At 48.7% G+C, this 12,382-nt stretch overlaps 1 protein-coding gene across 2 annotated transcripts in view; it reads left to right on the top strand.

Annotated features, from left to right (window-relative positions):
* The window catches only part of LOC124722814 (cyclic AMP-responsive element-binding protein 5), a 157,157-nt gene that overhangs the window by 80,627 nt on the left and 64,148 nt on the right, over nt 1-12,382 (top strand). For both annotated transcript variants that reach the window (XM_047247941.1, XM_047247942.1), the window contains exon 7: nt 11,224-11,361. In XM_047247941.1, the coding sequence (XP_047103897.1) occupies nt 11,224-11,361 (138 nt within the window). The remainder of the gene's footprint in view (nt 1-11,223; nt 11,362-12,382) is intronic.

Raw genomic sequence — 12,382 nt, 5'->3', positions numbered from 1 at the left:
AGAGGACAAGTTTGGGGAGGTGGAGGGGTTGTCCAAAATGCGCTCTGGGTCAGTTTTGATAAAAATGGCATCCTCTGCCCAGTCACGCAGGTTACTTGCTTGTGACAGGTTGGGGGATGTTAACGTTACCATCACCCCACATAAGAGTTTAAATATGGTCCAGGGTATTATTTTCCATCGGGACCTACTTTTGCAGTCTGATGACGAGCTGCGCGCCAATTTAGAGCGCCAAGGTGTACATTTCGTCCGGTGCGTTCATCGGGGTCCGAGGGACAATCAGGTAGCTACCGGTGCCTTCATCTTGGCCTTCGAAGGTGATACATTACCAGAGAAGGTCAAGGTGATGGTCTACTGATGTGATGTCAAACCCTATATCCCTCCCCCGATGCGATGCTTTAAGTGCTGGAAGTTCGGCCACATGTCCTCTCGCTGTACTTCTAGCCTCACATGTCGAGATTGTGGACGCCCATCTCATCCCGATACTCCATGTGCTCCACCTCCTGTCTGTGTCAACTGTGGAGAGCCTCATTCACCTTGCTCGCCGGACTGCAGTATCTTACAGAAAGAATGCAAAATCATGGAATATAAGACCCTGGACCGACTGACGTACACTGAGACTAAGCGGAAATTTGAACGGCTACATCCCGTGCGCATGATGTCATCTTATGCCTCCACTGTCACTCCTGCTCCAGCTCCTTCAGCTACAAGATATACAGTCAGCTCTCAGAGTCAGAGGACCTCACCTGCCCCCTTGGCGATGGGGGCCCCTTCTCTCGCTGTTGCTCCCACACCATCTACCTCGGGAGCAGCACCCACTAAACCACTGGGGACACCAGTCCCCACTTCTAAGCCGGAGAAGCGTAAGTCTTCTTCGGCTTCTCTCTCTCGGAAGGGATCCCTTGGGTCACTCCCTTCCCAGGTTCCTACCAGCGGCACAGCAGACACCAACCAATGGCTGAAGAAGCCACAGGTCGCTGGTCGACAGGCTTTGCAATCCTCGTTGGTCCCGGAGACTGACTCCAATAAGCCCTCTCAACAACGGCAACCAAAGGAACAGCGAGAGAAAATGACTTTGAAGACCCGTGAGACCAAGACACCTGCGGTGGCACCTACTCCACCGCTACCTAAAAGCTCTGCGTCTGAGGATGAGGTGGAGATCCTTGCGTCCACTGAGGACCTTGATCTCGCCGGTCCCTCAGACGCAATGGATAGCACTTGCACGGGTGCTCCATCAGAGGCAGCAGGTGACCCAGCGGCGTAATCTGCCTTCCCAGTCCCGTCACACCTTTCTCCGCCATGGACAATACCATCCTCCAGTGGAACTGCAGCGATTTCTTCCACCATCTAGCTGAGCTCCGCCAGCTTATCAGCCTTCACCCTTTCTTCTGCATTGCTCTTCAGGAAACTTGGTTTCCAGCAATGTGAACCCCCGCCCTCCGTGGCTATCGGGGTTATTATAAGAACCGGGCAGCTTATGAAAGGGTGTCTGGTGGCGTCTGCATATATGTCCTTCACACTCTGCACAGCGAGTCTGTCCCTCTCCAAACACCTTTAGAGGCTGTCGCTGTTCGGGTGTGGACGCCACAGGCTGTTACCGTCTGCAGTCTTTACCTTCCACCGGATGGTGATGTCTCGCAGCATGTCCTGGCTGCACTGGTAGCCCAATTGCCGCCACCTTTCTTGCTACTGGGTGACTTCAACGCCCATAACCCTCTGTGGGGTGGGTCAGTGGCAACAGGTCGAGGCGCCACCGTTGAGCATTTATTGTCGCAGCTCGATCTCTCGATTTTAAATGATGGTGCCTTCACACACCTCAGTGTGGCGCATGGCACATACTCCACCATTGACCTTTCGATCTGTAGCCCTAACCTCTTACTGTCTGTCCAATGGAGTGTGCATGACGACCTGTGTGGTAGTGACCACTTTCCGATCTACCACAGCGTCACTCTTTTGGGCGCCCTAGCAGATGGGCTGTGAATAAGGCTGACTGGGACTTGTTCTCCTCCACTGCCACTCTTGAGCCTCTCTCTAATGATGAAATTGATGTGGTGGTTCAATCGATCACCACTGGCATTGTTACTGCCGCCGAATCTGCCATTCCCCGTTCCTCTGGGTCCCCTTGGCGGCGGACTGTGCCTTGGTGGTCGCCTGAGATCGCTGCAGTGATTAAAGATCGCCGGCGGGTGCTACAGCGTCACAAGTGACATCCCTGCATTGAACACCTCATCACCTTCAAACGGCTGCATGCGCGGGCCCGCCGCCTTATCTGCCAAAGCAAGCAGAAGTCCTGGGAGCGGTATGTGTCCACCATTGGCCTCCATGTCTCTCCATCGCAGGTCTGGGCCAAGATCCGACGCCTCTATGGCTATCGGACCCCTGTCAGCGTCCCTGTGCTCTCACTGAATGGAGCAGTTTGTACAGACTCCGACGAAATTGCCAACAGCTTGGCAGAGCATTTTGCTCTTAGTTCCGCTTCTTCCAATTACCCACTGGCCTTCCGCTCCATTAAAGAGCGGATGGAACGTCGGAGCCTTTCGTTTCGCACCCACCACCCAGAATCTTACAATGCTCCATTCAGTGAGTGGGAATTTCGCAGTGCCCTAGCCGCTTGCCCTGATACCGCTCCTGGGCCAGATGGCATCCACTGTCAGATGCTGAAACACCTTTCAGTGGACTGCCAGCGGCGCCTCCTCGATCTTTACAACCGTCTTTGGGTCGAGGGGGAGTTTCCGTCGCAATGGTGGGAAAGCATTGTCATCCCCGTTTTGAAACCTGGACAGAACCCTCTGGAGGTGGACAGCTACTGTCCCATTAGCCTCACCAACGTTCTTTGCAAGTTGCTTGAACGGATGGTGAGCCGCCGCTTGAATTGGGTACTGGAGTCTCGGGGCCTTCTGGCTCCGTCTCAGGGTGGGTTCCGTAAAGGCCGCTCCGCCACTGACAATCTGGTGAGCCTGGAGTCGGCCATCCGTACTGCCTTTGCCCGCCGTCAGCACCTGGTCGCTGTCTTTTTCGACATGCAGAAGGCGTAAGATACGACATGGCTTCATCACATCCTTTCTACGCTTCATGGATGGGGTCTTCGGGGTCCTCTGCCGATTTTTATCCGCAATTTTCTGTCGTATCGTACCTTCCGCGTGCAAGTCGTGGCCTCATATAGTTCCTCCCACGTCCAGGAGAACGGTGTGCCACAGGGTTCTGTTTTAAGTGTCTGCCTGTTTTTAATAGCCATTAACGGGCTCGCTGCGGCCGTGGGAAATTCTGTCTCCACTTCCCTGTACGCTGACAACTTCTGCCTTTACTATAGCTCTATTGGCATTGCAGCTGCTGAACGTCAGCTACAGGGCGCAATCCGCAAGGCGCAGTCTTGGGCTGTAGCGCATGGTTTTCAGTTTTCGGCTGCCAAGACCCGCATTATGCATTTCTGCCGGCGGCGAACGGTCCATCCTGCGCTGCGGCTTTATCTTGACAACCAACTTCTTGCTGTGGTGAAGACCCACAGGTTTTTGGGTGTAGTTTTTGATGCCCGGTTGACTTGGCTGCCTCATATTCGGCAGCTTAAACAAGCGTGTTGGCGGCATCTAAATGTTCTGAGATGCTTGAGCCACACCAGCTGGGGCGCCGACCGGTCTACCCTGTTATGGCTCTACCAAGCGTTAATCCAGTCCCGTCTGGATTATGGGAGCCTGGCTTATGGCTCTGCTTCCCCACTTGCGTTGCGGGTGCTGGACCCAATACTACACAGCGGGATACGACTTGCCACTGGTGGCTTCCGCACCAGCCCTGTGGACAGCATACTAGTGGAGGCAGGTGTCCCTCCCCTGCGGTTACGGCGCCAGCGTTTGCTGGCCGCTTATGCTGCCCATGTTTTTAGCTTGCCCGGGCATCCAAACTACCGTCTCCTGTTCCCGCAATTGGTCGTCCATCTGCCAGAACGTCGGCCCCGGTTAGGTTGTACGATCGCGTTCCGCGTCAAAGAGCTTCTCTTTGGGCTTAGGGTTTTCACTGTTCCACCTCCTTTCCGGGCCACTTTGCGTACACCCCCATGGTGTGTTCCTCGCCCTTGCCTTCGGCTCGACTTGGCACAGGGCCCGAAGGACTCAGTCCCTCCAGAGGCCTTCCGCTGCCGTGTTTATTCCATCCTGGCCATGTACCAGGGCTCTGGCATTGTTTACACTGACGGTTCGATGGTTGCTGGTCGTGTTGGGTATGCGCTAACTCTCGGGGACCATTCCGAACAACGTTCCTTGCCGGCTGGCTGCAGCGTTTACACTGCTGAGCTGGTTGCAATCTTTTGTGCCCTAGAGTATATCCGCTCCTGCTCAGGTGAGTCCTTCATGATCTCTAGCAATTCCCTGAGCGGTTTACGAGCTCTCGACCAGTGTTTCCCTTGTTCTCATTTGGTGATGGCTATCCACGAGTGCCTGCATACTCTTGCCCGTTGCGGCCGCTCTGTGGCCTTTGTGTGGATCCCCGGTCATGTCGGTATCCCGGGCAATGAATGTGTTGACCGCCTGGCCAAACAGGCCACCAGTGAACCCACTCTAGACATTGGCCTTCCGGAGACTGATTTGAGGGCAGTCTTACGCCGCAAAGTTATCTCGCTTTGGGACGCTGAATGGCGCGGTCTGACCGCCCCTAATAAACTCCGTGCCATCAAGGAGACGACGACTGTGTGGCACTCCTTCTTGCGAGTCTCTCGCAAGGAGTCTGTCGTCCTCTGCCGACTGCGTATTGGGCACACACGGATGACCCACGGCCACTTATTGCGTCGTGAGGACCCCCCTCTCTGTCGCTGCGGCTCGGTATTGACAGTGGTCCACATTTTGTTGGACTGTCCACTTTTATCTGTGCTCAGGCAGACGTTTGGGCTGCCTGACACGCTCTCTGCCCTTTTAATCGATGACTCTGCCATGGTGGACTTAGTTTTGCGTTTTATTCGGGCAGGGGGTTTTTATCGTTTAATCTGAGTGTTTATGTTTTTTAGTGTTGATTCTGGCTTTTAGCCTCTGCTTTTAACCTGAGTTTTTAATGTGTTCTTGGTGGTTGGCTTTTCCTCTTTTTTGTTTCTATGGTCGGCCAACCACCGTCATGCTCTGTGTGTTTTTAGCTCGTCTTGTCTGGTCTTTGTCTCCGTTTCTCTTGTTCTGTGTCGTCTGTGCTCTGTTCTGTTAATCGCTTTTATTCTCTGTGGGTGTTTTTAGTATTTGGAAAAAGGGACCTATGACCGTAGCAGTCTGGTCCCTTTAATCCCAACCAACCATCTTCAGGCACCTATGCTACTAATTTTCAGTTTTTCATTAGAACCATATACCATGCACATATGAACAGTGAATGAGTAAAAATGTATGGTTCCCAAAAAAAGAGCGATCACCAGTGAACTAGTTCCCAAGGATGAACGAGTTTGCCCATCTCTAGTGGTCACATGACCCCAGCAGTCTCTTTGCATGGGAAGGCCTTGTATGATGCAACAAAGTATGATTCCAATGAATTCCCTTCCCTGGTCACACCATTGGGAGGAACGCAGGACTAGACAACTAGGAGCAGAATCCCCCACCCCAATACCTGGTCTGTACCAGGACTGACAGGGACTCCTTTTTGGCCGCAAAGCCGTTATTTTTTTGTGGAACACACTGAGGACAAATACGGGGAAGTTGACAGGAATGACAGCTTTTAAGCATATACTCTGCATTCTGTACTGCCATCCAGGAAATGTGGTTTCCAGCAACTCGGACCCCTGCCCTTTGTGGCTACTGAGGTTATTTCAAGAATCATACCAGTTATGAGAGTTAATCAGGTGGAGTTTGTACATATGTGCTGGATTCTATATATAGTGACATTGTGCCTCTTGATACAGTTTTGGAGGCTGTGGCTGTTTGCATAAGGGCACATCAGGATTGTACCATCCATAACATTCATCTCCCTCCTGATGATGTTGTGTCCCAGGATGTACTGTCTGAATTACTCTCTCAGCTCCACCCACCTTTCCTAGTCTTAGGCGACTTCAATCCCCATAACTCTCTGTGGGGTGAGACAATGATCATTGGCCTCAGTAAAGACATCAGCTCTTTACTTGCATGGCTTGATCTTTGCCTCTAGAACTCTGTTGCCACCACACACTTCAGTACGGCATACAGAACATATTCGGTTATTGATCTCTCCTGTTGCAGCTCTCGTCTTCTACCACCTATCCACTGGAGGGTCCTCAATGACCTTTGTTGTAGCAACCACTTCCCGATCTTCCTGTTCCTCTTTCAATGTTGCTTCCCTGGACTCTCACCCAGGTGGGTTCTCCATAATACTGACTGGGATAGGTTGACCTCTGCTGTCATCCTTAGCTCCCCACTGCAAGGCAGCATTGATGCGGCTGTTCAGCATAGAATAGCAACTATTCTTTTGGCAGCCAACCATACCATCCCCTCGTCCTCAGGATCCCACTGTCAGAAGGCAGTACCCTGGTGGAACCCAGAGATAGCTGCAGCCATTAGAGGTTGTAGGTAGGCTCTCCAATGCCATAAGTGGAACCCTTCATTGGAGCACCTAACTGCCTTTAAATGGCTTCCTGCCCGTGTCCGCAACCTCATAAAATGACGAAGGTAAGAATTCTTGGAATGGTACGTTTCCACCATTGGATCACGTATCTCTCCATCACAGGTATGGGCAAAGATCAGATGGCTTTATGGCTTCCAGTCCCCTGCAGGTTTACCAAGTATTTCTTTAGATGGTGCCATTTATACTGATCCCGACACTGTTGCCGAACATCTTTCTGAGCTTTATGCTCACACATTTGCATTTGAGAACTACCGCCTCACCTTTCAGCTCATTAAACAGCTGGTGGAGCAAATGCACTTATGTGTTACTACCTGTCACATGGAGCCATGTAATGTTCCACTCAGTGAATGAGAACTCTCCAGTGCCATAACCCATTGCCCCAATACGGCCCCTGGGCCAGACTGCACCCACAACCAAATGCTGAAACATCACTCAGTGGATTGTCAGTGTCACAGCCTTGCCCTCTTTAATCAGATCTGGAACAAGGGCGAGTTCCCATCTCATTGGCGAAAAAGTGCAATAGTTCTGGTACTGAAACAGGGTGAGAACCCCATAGAGCAGGACAGTTGTTGCCCAGTCTGCCTTACCAACATTCTCTGTGAGTAGCTTGAATGCATGGTGAGCAAGCAGGTGTGTTGGCTCCTTGAGCCTCGGGGCATCTGCATCTACAGGCAGTTTTTGCAACGGCCGCTCCACTGCTGATAATTTGGTTCACCTGGAGTCCACCATCCAGACAGCCTTTACATGTCATCAGCATCTCATCGCTGTCTTTTTTTTACTTACGGAAGGTTTATGATATGACATGGCACCACCACATAGGTACTTACTCTGTTACATGAGTGGGGTCTCCAGGGTCCACTCCAGATTTTTGTCAAGAACTTCCTGTTGCACTGTATGTTCTGGGTTCAAGTGGGTGCTTCACTCAGTACCCCCCATATGGTGTCCCGCAGGACTCTGTACTGAGCATCCCCCTCTTTCTGGTGGCCATTAGTGGTCTAGCAATGACTGTGGGGTGTTTGGTATTGCCCTCCTTATATGTATTGCCCTCCTTATATGCTGACAATTTTTGCTTTTATTATTGCTGCTGTACTATGGGTGCTGCTGAGTGTCACCTACAGGGTGCCATACAAAAGTCACAGTCATGGCCTCTTACCTATTGCTTTCGGTGTTTAGCTGCCTAGACTCATTTCATGCACTTCTGTTGTCATCATACTGCCCACCCACTCCCAGAGCTTTACCTAGATGACCAGTTATTTCTTGTAGTTGAGACACACCAATTTTTGGGACTGGAGTTAGATTCCCAGCTGATGTGGCTTCCTCACCTTTGCCAACTTAAGTGAAAGTGCTGATGACACCAAATACATTTTGCTGCCTCAGGAACACTAGCTAGGGTGCAGATTGCTCTACCCTTTTGTGGCTCTACAAAGCCCTGATTCTATCCTGTCTTGATTATGGGAGCCTTGCACATGGTTCAGAATTACCCTCATTATTGCAGATACTGGACCCCATTCATCATTGTGGGGTCCGACTTGCAACAGGAGCCTTCTGAGCTAGCCCTGTGAAAAGTCTACTATTCGAGACTGGAATCCCTCTATTACTTATCAGGCACCACTAACAGCTGCTGAATTATGCCATATGCATTCATAGCTTCCCTGAACATCCCACCTACCATGTCCTTTTTCCTGGAAGGGATTTCCACCTCCCACAATGACGACCCAGAACTGCAACTACCTCCACTGTCGCCTCTGGTCAGGGAGACATCGCATCTGCCCCCATGGCTTGTGCCCCGACCTTGGGTTTGACTCGAAGTCTCCTTTGGTCCAGGAGATTCCATAGACCTCATGATTTTTCGTTGCCTGTTCTTGGCTGTACTTGAGATGTATCCAGGTTCGGAAGTGGTATTTACAGATGTCTCAACAGTCAGCAGACGAACAGGCTTTGCATACACACAGGCACGGTGCAGTGAACTCCACTCTCTGTCAAACGGTTGCAGTGACTTCCCTGCTGAATTAATGGCCATTAAACTAGCCCATAGCCATGTTCGTTCTTGCATTGGCAAGTGTATCCTAATCTGCAGTGACTGACAGCCTGTAGGCTATAGTCCAGTGCTCCACTCCTGACTCACTGGTTATGGCTATCCAGGATCTTGTCTCTGCCCATCAAGCTGAATGGCCAGTCATTTTTGTTTGGATCCCTGGTTATGTTGGGATTTTGGGAAATGAATGAGGTGATCGGTTGGCCGAGCTGATCACCAGGATGCCGATTCTGGAAATGGGAGTCCCAGAACCAGACTTTTGGTCATTTATACGCCATTGACTGCTGGAAGTCTAGAACTCAGAATGGTCTGCCTTGATCTCCCCGAACAAACTAAGGACAATTAAGGAGACTATGACAACATGACAGTCTTCCCTGCATGGTTGTCGTAGGGAATTCACTGTCCTCCGTCAACTCCACATTGGCCACACTTGGCTGACCCATAGCCACATTCTCCGATGTGAGGATCCTCCTCACTGCTGATGCAGAGCTTGCCTGACAGTGGCCCACTTACTCATAGACTGCCTTAATTTAGTTGCTTTGAAGTGGCATCTTAATCTCCATGACAAGCTACCTCTGGCACTAGCAGAACGGCTGATCTAGTGTTACGTTTTACCCACGAAGGTGATTTCCCTTTCACTCCAAACCAACCAACCCACCTGCTGCCTACCTCTGAGCCACTGCTCACTAACCCCACAACCCTTCTTTCTACCTCCCACTTCTCTCTCCCCTATCCTTCCCACCCCAGCTGAACAAACCCCATCCCTCCGTAGCTCACCTGCCGAAATTCAATCTCAGCATTGCGTGCCCAGCAGGCACACTGTAGGGGCACACGTGTGTTCATGTGCGTGGGTGTGTTTTTGTACTCTAGCTTGGTAAAGGATTTACTCTGAAAGCTTTCAGGGTATTTCTCTCTTTTGTGTTTGCATATTGACACATCAATGCCTCTGCTAGTTGGTGAGTGGTCTTCTGTATTCCTAAAGTAAATTCTGGAATATTATTGACATGGTGCCACCAAATTACAGAATCAAAGAGTTTTGGAAACAGTCAGAATTGTTGTTGTTGTGGTCTTCACTCCTGAGACTGCTTTTATGCAGCTCTGGATGCTACTCTATCCTGAGCAAGCTTCTTCATCTTCCAGTACCTACTGCAACCTACATCCTTCTGAATCTGCTTAGTGTGTTCATCTCCAATACTAAATTGCTGATCCCTTGATGCCTCAGAACATGTCCTACCAACCGATCCCTTCTTCTAGTCAAGTTGTACCACAAACTACTCTTCTCCCCAAGTCTATTCAGTACCTCTTCATTAGTTATGGGATCTACCCATCTAATCTTCAGCATTCTTCTGTAGCACCACATTTCAAAAGCTTCTATTCTCTTCTTGTACAAACTATTTATCGTCCATGTTTCACTTCCATACATGGCTACACTCCATACAAATACTTTCAGAAACGACTTCCTGACACTTATATCTATACTCAATGTTAACAAATTTCTCTTCTTCAGAAATGCTTTCCTTACCATTGCCGGTCTACATTTTATATCCTCTCTACTTCGACCATCACCAGTTATTTTGCTCCCCAAATAGCAATACTCCGTTACTACTTTAAGCGTCTCATTTCCTAATCTAACTTCCTCAGCATCACCCGACTTAATTCTACTACATTCCATTATACTTGTTTTGCTTTTGTTGTTGTTCATCTTATATTCTCCTTTCAAGACACTGTTGATTCCATTCAGCTTCTCTTCCAGGTCCTTTGCTGTCTCTGACAGATTACAATGTCATCGACGAACTTCAAAGTTTTTATTTTTTCTCCATGGATTTCAATACCTACTCCGAATTTTTCTTTTCTTTCCTTTACTGTTTGCTCAGTATACAGATAGAATAACATCGGGGAGTCAGAATTAATGTACTTAAAAATAGGTCAATACTATGTGGTGATTGTGGGATGTTTTTTCATGTTCCACAATCAACATCTCAGTCCATTTAGTTAAGAGGTTGCTGATGTGCAACAATGTTAGTGAGACTAGATTTGGGTTACGTAAGTGTGACGTGGATGCTATTCATTATGGCTTCACATCTACCCCACTGTCTGCCTCAGATGTGACACAGTTCCCATAAAAAATGAATGTTTTGGAAACATAGCCAAGAAACTGTTGTAATGTTTTGAGATAGTTCAAGTTTAGACCTCGATTACACCTGTTATTGCAGTCATAGCAGTTCTGGTACCTATAGGCATTGCAAAGTGAACCTGTAAGCCAGCTTAATAAACATAATGGTAGAGTAATGGCACATGAGGAGCAATGGTTCTGAGGGATTGTGCCTATCAATCAATTTGTTATTGTTTGTCCAAATTTCCTGGCTTAAATGTTACATTTGAAAACACTTGTACGCTGACTGCATGTGAATGTAAGCTGTGCTTTCTGTTCCCTGTTTGTTCCATCAGTCTATTGATTAGAGAGAGAAGCACCAAAGCTATCTTTCCTGCTAGGTGAGAGGAAGTAGTGACTAATTTTTCGTTTACATAAAAATGTAAATATTAATGATGTACAGATTATGTATTGATATTTTCTCATTTTTATTATGTAATTTATGTCAGTTTGCTGGTACTTACCTCACTATTTTACTTTTAAGCCTATCGTCACATCTGTAACTTCGGGTGCTTCTGCAACCAGTAATGAGGACAACAGTCAATCAGTTGACATGTCAACATGTGTTCCAACAGTGTGCAAACCTGTTGCTCCAACTGATGGATCTGCACTAGTTAAAATGGTAAGAATCGTATATTTGTTTGGTAGTCTGTTCTTAGCTCATATGTGTTTTGTATAGTAATAAATTTTGAATGTACGTACGCAAGCGCGTGCCCGTGCCCGCCCGCCCGCCTGCACACACACACACACACACACACACACACACACACACACACACACACACACACACGTAAAGCAAAGCACCAAGAAGGGGAGGAGGAAACAGAATGAAACTTCACAAGCTGAGAGGGTACATGGTGTTACTCTAATGAGAGCATTATCAAGTCAAATTTACGAAGAAATTGGCAGTGTGAGCCCTCTTAACAGCATGATGTTCAACCCTTTTTAGCCTCTATGCATGCACTGATTCAATTGTGAATGGTGTCATTAAGCCACTGTAGCCTCTCCAGAGGCAAGATGGCCCACAACTGTTGTAACTGTTCCTTTAAATCCTGGAGGAGAGTTGATGTTCAAGCTAGTCCCACCCCTGTTCTATCTGGAACATATCTGGGGATCTTGCTGCTCATGGGAGTACTTTGACAGTTTCTAGAGAGATGTGTCATGTCTGGACGATTTGTCCTGTTGAAAAATGTCACCACGATTCTGTTGCATGAGAGGAAACACGTTAGGATGCGGGACGCCTGTGACATACCATTGCACCATCAGAGTTCTATCAGTCTCTACCTGCCATAACCTGAAGGTGTACTTAATGGATTCCCTCATTGTGGTGCTGTGAGTAACACAGCTGTGATTCTCCAAAACATTTGGAGTTTGGGACCTCTTCCTAGGTTGCTCCCAAGCTAACCGATTACAGTTAGGCTATCCAGGGTATTGCAGAACTGCGATTCATTGCTGAACACAATGCTTCGTAGTCCATGTCTGCATCTACATACATACTCTGTAAGCACATATCGTGTATGCCAAGGGAAACTGTGCAGTTACTAGTCATTTTCTTTCCTATTCCACTCACAAATAGAGCGAGAGAGGAACAACTGTCTATAAGCCTCTGTACCAGTCCTAATTTCTCTTATCGTGTCTTTGAG

Source organism: Schistocerca piceifrons, chromosome X (assembly GCF_021461385.2).
Source record: "Schistocerca piceifrons isolate TAMUIC-IGC-003096 chromosome X, iqSchPice1.1, whole genome shotgun sequence".
Taxonomy (NCBI): domain Eukaryota; kingdom Metazoa; phylum Arthropoda; class Insecta; order Orthoptera; family Acrididae; genus Schistocerca; species Schistocerca piceifrons.
The sequence above is the reverse complement of the archived record's forward strand: the minus strand, read 5'-3'. Positions and strand labels throughout refer to the sequence as shown.